General features: G+C 34.5%; 1 protein-coding gene across 4 annotated transcripts in view; it reads right to left on the bottom strand.

Annotated features, from left to right (window-relative positions):
• Window positions 1-1,545: 1,545 nt before the first annotated feature.
• The window catches only part of PAPOLA (poly(A) polymerase alpha), a 40,291-nt gene continuing 23,209 nt past the window's right edge, over window positions 1,546-18,627 (bottom strand). Inside the window, exons 13-22 of one of the 4 annotated variants that reach the window (XM_042813279.1) lie at window positions 15,573-15,626; window positions 14,696-14,815; window positions 13,058-13,167; window positions 11,540-11,661; window positions 10,724-10,866; window positions 9,766-9,863; window positions 8,200-8,420; window positions 7,763-7,825; window positions 5,752-5,823; window positions 1,546-3,732 (exon numbers count right to left, since the gene is read on the bottom strand). In XM_042813279.1, the coding sequence (XP_042669213.1) occupies window positions 3,637-3,732; window positions 5,752-5,823; window positions 7,763-7,825; window positions 8,200-8,420; window positions 9,766-9,863; window positions 10,724-10,866; window positions 11,540-11,661; window positions 13,058-13,167; window positions 14,696-14,815; window positions 15,573-15,626 (1,099 nt within the window). In that variant the 3' untranslated portion in view covers window positions 1,546-3,636. Of the gene's footprint in view, window positions 3,733-5,751; window positions 5,824-7,762; window positions 7,829-8,199; window positions 8,421-9,765; window positions 9,867-10,723; window positions 10,867-11,539; window positions 11,662-13,057; window positions 13,168-14,695; window positions 14,816-15,572; window positions 15,627-18,627 lie in introns of all 4 variants that reach the window. The other 3 variants (XM_042813277.1, XM_042813278.1, XM_042813275.1) reach the window with 3 other exon arrangements.

Here is an 18,627-nt window from a genome sequence, read left to right as displayed (position 1 = left end):
GCTAATGTACTGCGTACAGATAAATATGAGTGTACGATCAAGATGTACTTCTATAAGTGATAAAAATTTGGTATTGTTCAGCAACAATGTCAAAAAGAGATTAATCTACTTGTCTAGTGTATTTATAAATTCACATAAGACATGCCACAATCACTTTAACATGTGAAATGCCTTCTGTAACAACATAAGCAATAAAAACATTCTGTATACCATCAGTGGTTTCTCTAGCATTATTCCCAGCACTTAAGAGTAGATTCTGGCTTCAATAGTATCTACCAGACTCTTGCTATACAGTCATTATTCTAGGAGTTGAAGTACTCATTTTTTACTCTTTGTTAAAATTTGTTCTCTTATTATGATACACATACTATCATTTGATATTCTCTACTGCTCAGTCACTACACACGACTACCAGTGTTTGTCAACACACTGTAGCTAAAAACACACCAAAGCATGGTTTGCATACTACAGCAAGGAAGCACAATTTTAGCTAAAACCTATCAATTCAGAAGTCTGATTCAAATCAGCATGTCCAAAGTGATCTCTTAGTAACACGGCTTGTGAATGTTAATTATTCTGGCTATAACAGCAATTTTCAATGTCATCTTTGCAAATCCTTATGAATTTATGAACTTCCAGAACACAGAACAAACCTATTGAAGCCTACTGTCGGTAGGATGAGAAACACTGAACAGAAATCTGTACATCTACTTGCAGGTTTTTATTGGTTGGAAAGAATAGAAAGGAATTAAAGCCATAAACAACATCAGTGATGAAGGGGAGAAGGGACGGGCAAGATATAAAGATGATGAATCTGTTCTAAACAAGACAAGCAATTGCATGCTGTGAAAAATATATACAACACAAAGGTCCATTGTTTTAGGCACAGTAATTATAATATGAAGACCATAATCATCAGTGATTTTAGCAGTTGAAGAAATTTTAGTCAAAGGGGGGCTACTTAAAGTTACTCACATCAAGCATTTGGAGGATTGGGCTCATGCTGATACAAAGATCAATCAAGCGATGCAGTTATCTGTAATTTTTACTTTTATTTCAGGGCAAGCTTACACTGTTTGACAAGAAACAGTGCCATCTGCTGACAAAAGAAGTAACAGCAGAAAAAAGGAGTATAAGACAGCAAGACTGTTAATGATTTTCTTAATAAACTTAGTTTCAACTTCTAAAGAAAGTAGTGAATCCCCAGATTGTTTATGCACATTTCTCCTGGTACTGTCTAATAATTTAAAGTTGAGACGGAATCCTAATCAGAAGATGAGGAAGAGATGTTCTTTAAGCGTTTTGGCAAGCTACATCTCCGTCCTCAATCCCACTGCACAATCCACAGCCTTTCCCTTTCACAGACTAGAACTCAACATCCTGTTAAGAGTTACTTTCTACATACAACATGCTTACTTACAGAATGTTGATCTATGCTGCATTTCTTTTCGATCATGTTGAAATTTGTATTAGCAGAAAGATCAGGAGAAAAGTATGAATTCAGAGTAAAAACACTTTCGTACATTCAGAAAAATGAGGCAACTATGGGATTGTGCTGTTTTTTATTGTGTTTTCAATGGAGAAATACATCATCTGTTTACAAAATAGCTCTTGAAAAATACAAGGAGTACAGATACTATAAAACAAAGCAAACTCCAGTCATGAGACACTACGTACATCATGCGAAAGCAACAGTCTGATCTCCAGGTTATGAAAACTAGAATTAAAAAGTCACTATACAGAAAAGTTCCAAGTTCCCAGCTTGGCAAAACTTGGGTGCAGTTACATGAAACGTTTAATAAAATGAAAAAGATTTTTTGATGTGTAAACAAAATGACAAGACTAAAATTGTGCCTGGCAATTTCGATCTAAACTCCATAGCTACACAAAATACACAGACACCTTGTACACTTCAACTGTTAATATAACCTTCTTTGGGAGGTGGACAACAGCAGGCTGCACAGGGCAAGGAAAAGTGAAGATCTGTTTACTAGACTTCTTAGACAAATGGCAGAAAAAAAACAAAAAACCTTCAGTTACTGCACAGCCTAAGTAAAAGATAAGCTACACTCTGACTTTGGAGAATTAATTTAGAAGGATAAGGGGAAGAGTGTAAGTAATTTAATTTTAACATGAAAGATGCACGTGTAAAGAGGATGGAGCACAATGGGGGAAGAGAGTTCATAAAACATGCTAATCAAAGCAGGGGAATATGATTTGATATCCCACATATCAAATAAGTAACAGTAACATGAAGTTTGTTATCTACACTTGTTATTACTGCTGATATCCCTCATATTCTTCCATACTGCTCCTCTTTGCCATGAGAGATTCAGTTCTTTCAAAAGAAATAGTTGTTACTTATCTTTTTTTTTTATAGGACTACAGAACAAAAAATAGGAGTAAGAGAGCTTAGTAGATGTCAAGTGCTTACTAGAAATAATATTTTTAAAAATTCAATGTTGTTCAGTATGTAAAACTATTTTTGATGAGTCATCTAAAAACAAGAAGTTTAAAATTCTTGGGGAAAAATCTTTTTTCCTTTATTTAAAATTTGAACCTTTTAAATGCATACAGAACTTTTATGGAGTGTACAAAAATCATCTCATATTTAGTGATTCAGAGGCCATCAAGACAGGTGTTACATTTCACAGGCACACAGATTTACTTAAACACTTCAGTGATGGGACAAACTTTTGAATTTGTGCCTACAGGCCACAAGGTATTATGATTATGTAAGGGAAAACAAAAAACAAAAAACAATATTATGGTCTGGCTTGTTTTTATTTTGTATAACTATTGTCCTATACGGTGCATACAAGCTGCAATAAAAACCCCAACACTAAATGCAAAAGCTTTTCCCAAGAAATACAATAAAGAGCTCAAAAAGGAAATAAGTTTGATTAGTTCAAAGGAAAGTTTATTCGCTGTTTGACTGCTGATCTGTATGCACCTTAAAACAATCCTATAAATAAAAGTAGACAACATCTTAATCAAGTCCCACCAATACCAAAAACTTCCCAATTACTTCCTCAGCATATGTCTCATTACCCCAGGATTGGACATTCCACTTGAAAGGCTTACTGCTGCTTGATGGCAGTTGAACTAGATACACTATACACTTTGTCTTCAATGTATAGCATATCATAGATCATCATCCCATTCGCAGATTACTACTGAAGAGATTCATCAATAAAATGAAAACGCATCAGCTGAAGATCTAAGATTAGTCATACTCCAATAAAAAAAAAAGTACATAAAAGTGCATTTAAGGGATTCTTATGCCAGTTTTATCTCAATTTTGAAACAATGCATCAAACAAATTCAATCAGTATGTCAAATATGGATACAAATAGTGTTCATGTTTTTAAAGGCAGTAATCCTTTGAAATACTTAATGCAACTGTTGCTAACACATTAATAGTACTCCTGGCTTCACATACTAACCTGGACTTCCAATCAAGTGGTGATTTTAGCCCAGAAAGGGAAGTGCAGAAAATATACCTAAATCCATTTCCGATCATGTTCTAGTCTTGCACTCTCTGTTCTCCTTTTTTTTTTCTTTTTTTTTTTTTCTAGCATTAGAAGACAACAGGTTGAGTTGGCAGATATTGTTTATGGACCCCTGAGGTTGTTTTTACCGGTTCAATCTCAATTTTATTGAATTCTTGATAACAGGAATAGGATTTGCAGGGAGAGCAGGGATATCGGAAAGATCTGTACTGGGTGTTTTCTGAAAAGAAAAGAAGAAGTTTGTTTGTATCTTAACTGTAAATTACAGGAATATTGTAGAAATTGGCACCAGTGTTCAACAACAAATCAAATCTTGAAGAGTAGTTCAAAACATACCAAGATAAGGATAATTACAAACTATAAAGACAGAAGCAGATATTCCTTTTGCCTACATAGCCATTTTTAACAACGAAAAAGTGCAGCTATCTCTTTCAAAGTCTGCATCTCCTTTTTCCACAACTGCAAGAAATTAGGAGGTGCTGCAGAGAAAGCTGAGCCTACTAAGAGTCTGTACCATAATAAAGATATAATATCCACCCAATAAGGTTGACATCTACTATCAGATGAAGACGTTTAATATTTCAAGATTGCTATGAATAACTCAGTAACTCAGTAACACTCTTACGGATTGAAGATGAGATGGCTGACCCCTATGCAATTTGTGTCCTTCTACATTTATACTTCAGATTGTTTAAGAATACATTTTGATTGAATTTCCAGAACAAATTAAAATAGATTAACGTGGAGATAGTATGATAAAACACTGCTATATAACCAGGAAAAGAATTCCACACTGAAAATACCCTGAACACTTTTGTCTCCCTTAATAATAATTAAATCTTGTTTGCCTAAGTTATTTCTAAAACCAAGAAAACACTCAATATTCAATACAATAAATTAATTTCTTACATGCTTAGAAGCCTTTATTTTTAAGCTGCTACCCCTTCATTTGCCTTCCAGTTTTGCATATTATTTGACACCACAATAATTCAGTTATTATTTATTACTTCACACAATTTAACAGAAGATGTTTTCTTATGTTATAAACATTCAAAATTGGTATAAAGAACATTTCACACATGGGAAAAACTGCATTAAAATGACTACTCTCAACAGTTGCTTCATTAAAATGAATCAGCAGAGTACGCTGACTGACGATGGCAAAACACAACGCAACAAAGATTCACAGCAAAATAGCTTTGATAACCCTCCTTCCCCACCAACCTGCACCCAGTAGCCCACTGCCTGGTTCATGCTGACCTGCATTGTTTTCATGTCCTGTAACGTAAGCAATGTTCTAGAAGCCAATGAAAATATTGAAAAAGTGACAGAAGAAGCCCAACATAATTTTATAGTTTCCAGATTACCTTTGCTAGAGTAACAACTACTGTATTTGTAAAAACTAGAACACTTTAGTAGTAATCTCTTAATAAATGAAATAAATTTGGCATACTATGTGATCTTTAAAGAAACTAATTTCCTTGAAGTAGTTTGAAGAGCCCACATAACATCTACAATTTCTGCTAATTTTGGTACCTTTATTAGATATCGCTCATGTGGTCTGCTCATGTAGTTCAAAAAGCCTGTTAACAAATACTACTGCAATACATCCCCATTTTCAATCAATACATTTACTATACATCATCTAAAGAGCAGAGCGAGCATAAAACAATTTGCAATTGTGAGCTTTTAATCAGTAGAGCAACAAGTAAGGCTTAAAAATGCCAGTAAAGATGTTCTCCAGAAGTGATTATAATATTAGGAAAGAAAGCTTAAGAGACTATCACAGAATGCTACTTACGTTCCTTCACCAGCAATGAAGTGAGACAGTTGGCTAATAAACTATCAGAACAGAACTTCTCTCTCCCCTCTCACACCAAACACCAGACTCTGAAGCCAACTTTCTCAAATTTTCAAACTCTACCAGGACATCTTTGAGCAGCAGCTATTTAAAGCATTTTTTTCCTTGTTAGAAAGTATTATTCTGTGATGTGCAAAGCACAAAGGAATAAACTGAGCCCCTTACTTTGAAGGCACAATTCAGAAGAGCGAATCCAGCTTCAGTCAGTTTGTATGGCAAGCCATACATGTTTAGCTACAATGCATATTCAATAAGATCAATGACCATCTAAAACACAAAAATTGTGACAGTAACAACAAGCAACTTTATTTTCATTTCGATAATTTCAGCACAGACCAACATACAGAAACAGAAATCCATTGTTTTCAAAACCAGTACCTGAGGAGCTTGCAAAGTTGTCTGAAGATGTTCCATTTGGGAATTAACATTCACTTCCGTATCCAATAGCTCCTAAAAATAAACAGATAAGGAACCACGTCTAAGGCCTTAATGAAGTCCAGATAGATAATATCAGTGCCTCTTCCCTTGTCCACTATCAGAGTTACACCATCACACAAATCAACAATGTTGGCTGCAGCAGGGCGCTGGCCTTCTCAACCTCAGCTATCTAGCATCATCCTATATACTCCCCCCAGGTTACTTGCCACAGGCACATGCACTGCCTGTGAATTTTCTTCTTGCTCTCCATTTTGAGCAGCACACTAAAAAATGTTTTGCCCACTAGGAATTTGACAGCAACACAAGCCACCTCACTTCTCATTTGTTGATTGGTACACCACCCATAGCTTTTAAGCAGAATCCTATAGGAAAAAGTGGTGTGTCATTCAGTTTATTAAAGAAAAAGGGTAGTATCAAGAAAGATTACGTGACAGATTAATGCACTTCTTGCAAAATTTGACTGCTTTTCCACTGTGATGAATTGAGTAAATTCCTTCAATGCTACAGAACTAAGCTGAAGTCATTGAACACACTTCATAAACAGCTGAAGATCAGGACTAAATTCCTACGTAATCAAAATACAGAAGCTGTTTCAAGAACTGAACATTAATTTCATTGCTCAGCATTTCATTTCTTTTTTAGCAGCCCCCCTACACTTATTACTACAAGTTATCCTCAATCCCTACACATAACTGCATCTTCCTGCCCCAGCAGTTTTTTCAAAAATAGAAGGACTGAAGATACTTTAAGAGTTATTTGTGGAAAATGAAGCCAGAAGAAAGGTAAATTACTTAAGCCTACTTTTACAAAGGTTGCAAATAAACACTGTTTTTAAATTCACATTTATATAGATTTGTTACTGAGCAAACTGATAACAAGGTTAAATTCACCATTCTGCCAGAATAGTATTCCTGCTACTTTAGTAAATTAGATCAGTTTTTTTCTATGATCAGATGAACATCTGTGGGGCATTAAGTGGGACTGAATGACTAAAACAGGACAGTGGGTCATTCTCCTTTTAATGAAAGCCTGTTACTTAAAATTGTACCAAACAATAAGCCACACCCTACTAAGAGGTATGCATTTCAAAGCAGTAAAAAAACAAGTCCATGTTAGTCAAGAAGTCTATTCCCTCAAGTCCTACCATACAAATTATGGACATAAGATTTAGACAAGACTACAACAGAGCCTAACAGGATTACCTACAACTTTTATAATTATCTGTATCCAAAGGATCTAACTTCGACATTAGGATTAAATGCTTACAACCATTTCTGCCTTCACCTGTCTTAAGTTCAAAGCAATTTCAAGGTGACTAAATAAGATTTTTCATTGAAGGGTGTGGAAGTTAAACACAAGTATTAAAGCATACTAGCTATTTTAATTTCTTGGCATATTTTCCACTGTATTCCAAGAGTACCAAGACATGCCCTATAAAAACAGTGTAAGTGGTTATCATAAAGCTAAGGACAGACCATCACCCTTTCCACCAATGGTAAGCAAAAATATTGCCTGGCAATTTACAAGATACTGTAGGAGCACACCTGGACCTTTGGAAGTCCCCAGAGGCTTTGCTACAACTGCATAAAATATCCATCAGAAAAGACTTCATATAGCACCATTCATTTCCCCACAATCTAAAACTTGGCAAGTTAGCACAAGCTTTTTTTTGTGCTATGCATAACACACTAGGAATGACCAGCAAAAAAAAATAGATCACTATGTATGTGTCAACGGACTTGGGGAGAAGGTAGACTAGTATCAGGTAACATACTGCAATTTGTTAACATACCCCTTAAGAAGAACATACGAATTTGATGTCTTTAATGGAGAGTCTATACTATATCTACAAGTACTACCAGTCATTTCTAGGGTAAAAACAACCACAGTGATTTTCCAAAGTAAGAGCTGCAATGAATGCACACAAATTATATAGACCAGTGATAGATACCTTTGTTTCCATTCTTTCATGCTCGTTCACATCTACACAGCTAGTAGCTTCACTTATTTCATCCTGCTGAAATGCACACAAAACAAGAAAACTATTACCAATAATGAAAACATTAGTTAAAAAACAGAAGAAAATACAGAGAAAGAATTAACTGCAACGTGTAACATTATACTCAAAACTGCTTTTAAGAATTTAGAAACTAAGTACTTGTGCTGATGCATTTGTATGTGTCACATGATGAGTATCAGCATAATAAAGAACATAACACCTTAGTAAGCTGAATATACAAAGAAGATGCAATCAGAGGAGGAAATACACAAAACTAACAAAGTATTTGAAATCTGGAACATGTGAATCAGTACTCAGAAGCAGAAATTAATATTCAAAGTTTTGGATTGAAGCACTGCAAAATGCTACAATCTCAAAATCTCAAATACCTCTTCAATTTTCATTTTCTTGGGAGAATCTTCTTTATGGGGAGAAGATGTCCTTTTCACTGCTGTGACAGGGCTAGGCGTTTTTGTTGCAACGTTTCCTGAAATTCTGGGTGATGGATTTAATAGATGTGTTGAGGAAGCAATTCTAGAGATGGTAGGCTTTGGTGGTGGAGAAATGGCTGGTTGTGTGGCAGTTTGAGGAATGCTTTCATTTGAAGAACCTACAGGTAAATAATTTTAAAAGATTTAGCAAGATTAGTTCATACAAACACTTCAGTTTCCAGTTACTAGTCAAGCAATCATTAATCAAATAGTCTTCAAGAAAGTGGAAAAGTTGGTGGTAAAAGCATTCCATTTGGAACAGCAAATGTTTAGTTTCAAGCTCTTTCTAAAGGGAGAACTCACATACCAGACACAAGGCAGCGACAGCAGTGACACTCTGCTAGGCCTAATAAGCCCTGTTAAACAGCAGATTATACTAGCCAGGTGAAGCTCTATGCTAATATACCTATTGTGTTCTTGGTACGCAAAGAAGTACTGCTTCTGTAGTAGAGAAGTACTCAGCCATATGTACATTGCCTAAGACTGCCTTCAATCCAAGGCAAATCTGATACTCCCTTTTTTCATAGAAGCCCTGAGTGTATCATTGCTCAGGCTCAGTGTACAAAACTATGAAGTGAGAGAGAATGACATAAACATCAGACATTCTCTACACCCTTTTGAAAAATGTTCCACTTAAAGCTATACCTCAACAGTTGCCTATCTCAAATCAATAAGCATATGTAGGATGTTTTTCCTCTATCCTATGATGAGAAAAAAATTACACACCTACTCATATTAATGCACTTGTAATATGATAAAAGAAATTAGAATCATAAGACTTCACCATGCTAAATTTCTGAGACTGATGAACTTTCACCTTGGAAGGATAACCAGTTGCAATCCCTTTTGCATCTGCTTTGGTTCATGTACACAGGTGAAGTACCAGCAAGCCAGCAACTCCTTTCTAAAGTGAACATTTTCACCAGATGCCTTTGTTACTTCACTAAAACATCAATTCTTTTCAGAAGTATGTTTATGTTTTCTTGTAGAAAACACAGAAGATAAAGCAGCACACAGTTGGATATGCTTTAAAAGACATCACTAGGGAGCATTTGTTGTACTGAGGCTTTTTCACTCCCAGAATTCATTTCATGAAACAGGAGAAGGAACATGGGAGCAGTTTACAAGCAGTAAAGAACCACCCCTTGGATTTAACTATAAAATAGATTAAAAATAAATGAAAAAAATTATCTTCCAGATTTGGACATTTTTTCTCATTAAACCAGTCAATCTGCAAACATCATCTACACTGGAAAACTTCATTGCTAGTGCAAGTGGCAAACAAAAGAATAAACAAACATTGCTGTACAAAATACCCTGCCATGATTTCCCAAGTCTAAAAATATTAGTATATTTGTTTATCAAGCTGAGTATGTTACAGCACATATTTAATGAAGACCTCAATAGAAGAAATACTGCTCTACAAAAATCAATAGAAGCAATGTACTACATCATTTTCCTTACCCCCTGAGCTTTCACTGGAATTTGTTTGTGGCACAGTGACTTCAGAAGCCTGTATGTTGGTCACAGATGCTGCTGTTACAGCTGGCGCAGGACTGCTTCTGCTAGATGAAAAAAATGAAAAAATGCTTAATATGAGTAAAGCATGCCTATCCACTTTTCACCACCACATTGTATACGTGGCCACTACAGCTGAAACAACCTACATTACAGAGTACATTACATAGTTTTATGCCATAAAGTGTGAAGTGTGAAGACAGAATTTAGCATTAGTCATCTATGAAACTTGAGCAAATACAGCTTTATAGACTGGCAAGAAACTGCATTAAAAAAAAAAAAAAAGGCAAAAGTTCAGGCAAGTCTGATCAGATGAGATACAGGGGGAAGTATAGCAATTATTTTCCTTTGGGACAGAACAACAATGATATACAAGGACTGGAATAGAAAGACTGTTTTCAATCTACATGCACCACTGCAAATATAAGTCCTGCCTGGATCTTCTCAGCAAAACCTGGGATTTCACATGACAAATTTTTCTTCCCTCTCTTTTTCATGAACTACAGAAACTGTGTGTTTAAAAATAAGACAGGTTAAGTTATACTTCAATTGTGACATGCCAGATACTGTATTTGCCCCAAAACTCCATATTCTCACACTTCAACTTGCTGTTCACAACCTCTCACAGCCCTACTACTATGGTGACTAAGTTTTTGTTTCACCTTTTCTACGCTCTCGTATCCAATGTCATAACTCCTCATCTTAAGCCCAATGCTGTGCTGCTCCCCATCCCACAAACATAGCTCTGCTCTAGCATTCAAACTGGAACTGCAGAAGTTTTCAAGTTCCAGTCCGAAATATTTACACCCCAACATAACAGTACTATCTTGTGAATGCAGTACTTGCCATACTTAAATACAATTCAGGAACAGAAAGTAGCCTCAAGACTGAAAGTCTTCATTACCCCTGAGAACTTCCAGAACTGTTCAATGGACTCGTCTTCATAGCACTAGTAGGCGAAGGCACAGACGTGCTGTTATCACTGTCCATAGACAAGTCTAGGCTGCTGTCATTCAGAGCTGTCAGTCTGACTCCTTCTGTTGAATGCTACCATCCACAACACAAAAGAAAGTTATTAGATTTAGTAAAGGACTTAAATAAACAAACAAAAAAGCAGTTTCAAAAGACATGGAATTTTAGTCATGCAAAATATCAGCTGTTGCATCTGTGAAGAAAAAAGAAATGAGAGGTAATCTAATAGTGGTAAGCTTCCACTGAGCTAAGCACATACAAGTGCCCCAAATACAGTTATTTTCAGAAAAAAATCTGAAAAGAGGACTGATGTACAATACAAAATACGAATGGACAATTTTCCAACTATAAGCACTTATGTTTCCCATATTCAAAGACCAAGTACAGATTCAGTGATGTTTAAAAACAGAAGATGAACTGTTTCTTTATACTTTGCAGCTTATAGACACTGCTTTTACATTAGCTTCAAAATTAATAGTGACGTACACCAAAATTTACATTTTTAGGATACAAAAACAAATACAAAAACTTAAGAGACCATCTGGAACTTAAACAGCAAAAAGGTCACTGCTGAATATCAGTGGAGGACAAAAACCCTACTATGACATACGACTACTTAAAAAGATGCATGACTGAACATTTGCATTGCTCCCTGAAATGTACTGAAATCAAGCCTATTTGTAACAAAAAATGTTCTATAAGTTTAAAAAGTTCTTAATATAAAGCACTTAAAGTAAAAACAGTTTACCTTTTTCTTTTTCTGAAGTACATGATTAGGTAGCAGTTGGTGAAGTTGCTTACGTTTCACATGCCTTGCAGCAATCTTCATATCCATCTCAAACATCTTGCTGTTTATTGCTTGCCTATAAACTACACAATTAGAATAACGTAAATACGTATCAAAGTATATTGCAAAGTCCACTTATTTGCCCTGGAAAAAATGATTTGTATTACAGAATATCTGTCACCCTCAAGAAAACCCTCTGGAAAAATAAGTGAACTGCCTACTACACCAACACTGAGAGCATAATCACAAAATTTGCTAATTTTATTGTTGAAACTGCATAAAAATTCAGATTATTCTGAATTTATACCCAGTAGAAGTTACTCTAAGTGAGGGGACATAAAAACCTCACACTAAGAAACTTTCAAAGTGGACCTCTGAAATCTTTGAAAATATAACCTAGACAAACAACTAGCTAGTAAGTGCACACAGAAGTAAAAAGATCCACAAAAGCACGTTTCTAAGTTCTGTAGCATGCTGGAAAGCATCAGTTTCCTCACGTTCATAGTTGCATTTAAATTTCTGCTCTTCCAAAGGCAAAAAGAAAGAAAAATAAAGCAGGCAAGGTTTCTAGCATTCACCAAATCGTTTTGCTCTGAGATCCATTCATACTCTATTGAAGCCTAAAGATGTAAGGATTTTAACAGCGAGTACAGTTCATTAAAAGCTCATGGCTTTTGGGTACTGCTTTGATAAAGAGACCAGCTATTACATTCTTGAACCCTCAGAATGTAAAATGATGTCTAGAGTTTCATCTTTACCCACTTACAATCAAAAGGGTTATTCCAACTCATTTTGGAAAATAATAATCACCTTGACTGACAAAGTCTCATATAAATATAACCACATATACATACATACAGACAATAGCAGATATACATAATAAATAAAGAACTTTCAATCCTAAACATAATCACACTCTTCCCATGTTATCAAATCATCCCTTATGAATTTCTAACATTCCAGAAGTTTTTCATGAGTGAAGGAATAAGCATTAAGAAAGAAAGTTGCTTGCATTTATGGATGGACATGAAACCAAAATTAAATATAGTATGAAATGCCATGCAATAAGACACTTTGTTCAAGAGTTCATTAGGTATCAGTTATAACCCACTCATAAAATCACTTTCACAAAAAGATGAAAAAACAAGCTTTATATAAATGAAGTTAGGTGAGGCTGATTACATATTATAATCACATCTGCTTAACAAAGATCCAAATATAATTTATTATTTTAATGAGATCCAAAAGATTTGTGTTCATCACTTGGATCAATAATAATCAATCCAGTTATTCATCGGGAGCTTCTGGAAGCATTACAAATCACTACAAGTGTTTTTCACAAAATAACACTAACTCCTTACCTGAATCCTTCTATTTCTAGGTACAGATCTACTACTGAAAGAATAGAGTATGAAAAAAACAGACAAGCAGCATGATGTAACAAGTTTCATATCTGAACATCTGTAATACAAAACTCACCTGTATCTGTAAAAGACTGGATGTCATAAGTAAGATCCACACTTAAATTTTCAGAATTTTCAGTTTTCTTGAACACCAACCCAATCACCCACATTGTACGGTATTCTTCCCTGCAAAATTTTATGTAAAGTCATTTTTTTCTTTTTTTTTTTGCAATATCCACCAACAGGATAACAAGTTACTTGCTGACATTGTTGTTTCATTTCCAGTATGAAGAAGTCACAAAACATACCATCTCCAGCAAATTTAGACCAAGATTATCAGTAAATAACATCATCTAACTAACGGTGCTTCTGCAAAGATTCTGATTTAAGAGTTGTCACTGGTCATTGCAACCATATAGGAAATGGGAAACAGCAGCTTTTCAGCACCTGACCTCTAAGTCAAAATATTAACATATTCCCTGACTAAACAATTTCAATTTTGCCATCTATATTTGCTTTCAACTCTCAAATTTCTTAGCTCTAACTGACATCAAAGTGCAGTTTTCAGGTAAGAAACTCTTCACTTTGACAGTTTACTCTCAGTTATTGTACACTGAAAATGAACTATCACATCCTATTATAGAATATATCAGAACACCTCAAGGCACCTGATGTTTTAATTCCATGCGTTTTCCTTGTAAGACTGTTTCAGAACAATTCCACCTTCCAATCAATTACTGAACAAATTACAGAAAGGCAGGTGAAGAACAACACTCCACTGACATTAGAAGAAGAGTCTTTACTAATAGCTTTGCCACATTCAGTCTTCTGAAATAAGAGGTAATCAGTGCATGATTATCTATGCAGTTCTATCTGTATTTACCTACTAAAATGGAGCTGAAGTTTTAGTGCCCTCTTTTATTCATTTTTTCACTTGGAACAAATATAATTTCTATATTTAACTTTTTAAGGTTAACAGCATACTGTCATTTCAAGCACCTGATGTCTGGGAAGACTGTATGAAAAGTAAACATTTTTTACATAATTCCTTACTTCTCCATTCTCGTAGTTCACATAAAATTATAATTCCTTCTAAAGGTAATTACAACACTATCTATACAGAACTGAAGTCTTAAAAAGAGAATTTTTAGCCCTCAGCTCCATCATTGTTCTGAGAGGTAGAGAATGGGAGCGACAGAGGGTGAAAGAAGTTAAAAAACCCCACAGAGTACTAGACGGCATTAAGTGCTTGGTATTCCCTTCAATGTTTTCAAATCTTCAAGAATTCTAGTATCAGCTTTTATCAAGTTTAAATAATATGCTTCTCAACTGCTAAATCTTACCTCATCTACTTAAGTTATTCAAAATTCACTTCTATCATGTTTTATCTTCTACTCAATTCTCAGTGCTGCCTTGTAATTAAAACTGTCATGCCAACTAATACCAGGATAGTCAATCAACAGCAGTGAAATAACAGTAGATAACAAGGAGTTACTATTGTTTGCAATCATGCAATTACTACAATAATTAGTGAAACACATTACTTCTTTAAGACTCTTTTATGGCTTAGACACATTCTTACACAGAACAAAGAGTGTCCGATTATAAAAACTTCTGAACAGCTGAAAATTGTATGCCCTTAGGGACCGTCACGAAAAATTAACCTAAAATTCTAAAAAAATCTTAGTTTATTAATTATCATATTTTTGCTTACTTGTCAGGATTCTCCTTGGGTGCTGGGAATGACTGTGGATTCACATGAGCCAGTGTAATGAACTCGTTTTTCTCCAGGTTTCCAACTAGAATACGGATTTTTGATTCCACCAAACCCACCCTGCATAAATGTTATTCATTAGTAAGTTTTCATTAATATGAAATAGAAGTATCAAACATTACATATCAGGCAGAAGCTGTTCGCATTTTGCTTACAGAAGTTTTTGAGACTACAAATGAACCAATGCACTATACATGACAAATTCAACCAATAAGCCGAGTAAGCGTGTTACAAAAACTTACACAAAGCAAGCTCTGAAATGAAGAATGCCCTGAAGCTTTATGATCTGCTTTTATAAGCGGATTTAAATAGCAAACAATTAAACATAAGTAATAAGTTAGCACAAAAGAACTCTCAGGTATTTCTGCCATTTTCTTTTAACATCCAATGTAGAATTTGAAAAGATGTGGAAGTTTCCAAAACTTGACAGTCTTAGATCTTTAACAGAAAAAGAATGTAGAAGTAGGAATTTTTAGTTTGATAAAAATATTTCTAGAGATTGAACACGGACCTACTAACAACTGCTTCTTAATGCACATAAAGCTTAAGAAAATAAGATTTGTGACGTGAACTTGGTAGTGTTGAAAAGAAACATAGTTAAGCCAATAGTCTTCCTGTCCTAATCCTTCAATTTTATTGTTTTTCAGAAATATATCATCACCTTTGTTAAATTTTGGAACAAAAAAAATTATTTTTTGAAAGTTTCACATTGCTTCATTAAAAATACACTGTTCAATCTCCTTGAATTCAAGGTTGACAGGTTTTAATCTGCCTTTTTTTTTTTTTTTTTGGTAATAATAGTAAGCTTTGTACTTACCATTCTAGTCGTTGTTTTTCTGTCGGTGCACTTGCTAGAAGCACAATATAATGCCTTTGGAGATAAAGACAATATGCTATTCTATTTATGCTTCTAAAACTAGACATTCAAAGTTTAATATTAACATTAGTAAGGTCTACATTGCAAACTACAGATTATTAGCTTAGTTTTATTACAGGGGGTTTTATTAAATGGACAGAGGGGCTGTGCTCCCCAAGCACGTGACTAAGAGATTTCTCAAAGCATTTCAAGTTTTAGGAATACTTGCAACAACACTTGAATGCCAATAACCTTAATAAAAAGCTAGGAACATAGCACCATTTGAAAACAGCACAGAAGCTTCCAAACATAATAAGTGGGGATTTAGCTACTAGCGAGTCCTTGCAAGTAAAAACAACTGTTCAACCATCTCTACACACACTAACTGCCCTTTAACATTAAATCTGAGTATTTAGATGAGATATTACCATACATTCATTCTAAGTCAGAAGTAATGCTGAATTATGGTTTACAAAAGTTTCATATCTGTGTTTTAGAACCACCTAAAGATGCTTATCTGGAATTTTACAAGCAAAAAATGTTTCCTCTGGTGACAAATTCTTAAGCTCCTGATTATATTCCAAGATAACCAGTATTCACTCGCTGTAAGCAAGTTTCAGAGATACAAAATAAAAATGGTACTTTAATCAAAGCAACCTAGGACAGTAAAAAGGAAGATGATTATCATGAACTTCAACAGCAACAATACAAAAACACCTTTCTTTTAACCTGAGTTTATAATTGTGGGGTGGCTGACAACCTTACACATCTACAGTCAGGCTTTTCTGAAGCATACAATGTTGAAGCAGACTCTCCTAGCTAAATTAAACTGCCTTTACTCACTATACTGATATGGTTTACTTAGGTATTCTCCGAGCAGGATTTAAACATCACTACTACCATGAGGGTTTATACACTCATACATCACAGAAAGGAAAGCAAAGTCAATGCTGTTGGAAAAACTATGGTGCAAAGGTGCACTCCGATACAACAGACCTTCAAACTGTAATAGTAGATCAAAATCAATAGACCGAACTGGTAACTATACATTTTTTGTATTTATCCATATAGGTGGGATACAACAGGGAGAGGAAAAGAATCTCTGGTGAATGCTATACTTTTAAATTCAGTCAGCAAATGTCACTGAACTACATGGATTCAAAATGAGACTCAAAAAAACCTGCCTCCTCTTTCAAGTAGCATGTTTTATCAACTTGTTTTTACATTTTGGTGGTATTAACCTCCTCATACAGAAAGCATTAAGGAGTTTTCCATACTGTTTTACTGAAGACTTCCTCCTTTCATCTCCTTCTTAGAATATCATGATTCTTATCACTTTTATTCCTAAAATCTCAATTATTGCTTTGGGCAAAAAAGAAAGTGAGGGAGAAGCTTAACAGATTTTTCCAAAACGTTAAATCTAAGTACACATGCTGCCACCTGAACTGGATGTTGAGTCATGATGAAGGAACCCTAAAAAAACAAGCATTAAAAAAAATATTCAAACACCACAGAAGAGAATAAGGGTCCATTTCTCGAATTTCATATAAGTCATTCATTTCTAATACGGATTTCTTCTAAGGAGCACCAGAATAGTACTATCATACAAAAGATTCCTACATTATTACCTATCACTACATTAATGGATTTTATTTAATGCAAAAGACAAGTTAATCTTTTTGATGTTTTCTATCAGAGACAAAACTGCAAGTGTTTGAGGAAACTCATTTTTCCAGGAAATAAGTACAAAACCAGACTTATTTAAAAAGTTCAGGGAAAAAAACAAAAACAAAAACAAAGCATGGATTTCACACTTGTGAACCTCAACTAAGCTGATAAACACGAAAAAAAAAAAAAAAAAAAAGCTTTCTTTATGAGAATAAGATTGATAATTAGATATTTTTGCCAGGATTGTGCTAGGTATAACATTTAATTGAAAAATAAGAAAATATGAAAATTCCCCTCTCTACTCCAGAAAATACATGCGTTATTTGTGCTGAAATTGAATTAATCACTGTAAAACCCCTACAGACATTTTCACTAAGACTTAGCTTTAGAACAGCTTTTACTACTGAAAATATACTTTGCTATAGGATTCAAGGTCTCACTGCTGTATTTTATAAAGTCACTAACAGTTATCAGTTCTTCATTTCTCATTTCATAACAAAAAAAAAAAAAAAAAAAGTCAAACTCAGGAGTATCCATTACTTTACAATAAGAGACAAAAAAAAAAAAAAAGAAGTTACTACCTCCTGATGGTGTTCACCTAAGATAAACATAATATTAGTTGGAAGTACTTCTTCTGAAAATAAATTTGTACTTATCCATTCCCACTGTCTCCCTATCAGCATTTAATTTTCCTAAGAGCAACTGAACACAGACATTATGAAACTGACTTGTATACACACATAAAAGTGAAGTATTTTTAAGAGACAAAAGGCTTCCTGAAAAACCCAAGAGCACATGAACTTGTTCGTTTATCTTTATCTGTACTAAACTTCTCAGGATTTACACTTACAATATACCCACTGCTTTGAAGTCCTATCAAGGCTACAAACCTTTCCAAATTATGCTCATATTTATCTATTTAGCAGGATATACCCTGGTAATAAAGGAAAAGCATAAGAGCTCTTAAAGTGTATTTCTCTCATCACCACACTGACCTCTTGGTTTTAAGTTCTAATTATTTCATTCCCGTGAAACAGTTCACAGTGATGTTATGTCCGCCTGAAATCATCCCTGTCATTTCCCTGCAAATTATTATAGCCAGCAATATAATTCATTACTGTTTTCCCACCATCTCAGAATTTAGAAACCACACAAAGTGGAGAAAGCACAACTCCCTCACACCAAGTAATTCTTGATGTAAAAAAAAAAAAATCAAAATAATTAACACAGATTTCCATATTTTTGCAATCTCTAATCTATTCTTGGCCATGCAGGTATGCAGTAGCCTCCAGATTTCTTTAGTTACACATCCTTGAAGTTTTAAACAAAGCTAATAGAGGAAAAGTGA

Source organism: Centrocercus urophasianus, unplaced genomic scaffold (assembly GCF_019232065.1).
Source record: "Centrocercus urophasianus isolate 14NV4802_14NV808 unplaced genomic scaffold, USGS_Curo_1.0 seq_14, whole genome shotgun sequence".
Taxonomy (NCBI): domain Eukaryota; kingdom Metazoa; phylum Chordata; class Aves; order Galliformes; family Phasianidae; genus Centrocercus; species Centrocercus urophasianus.
This window is presented reverse-complemented; position numbering and strand designations above follow the sequence as displayed.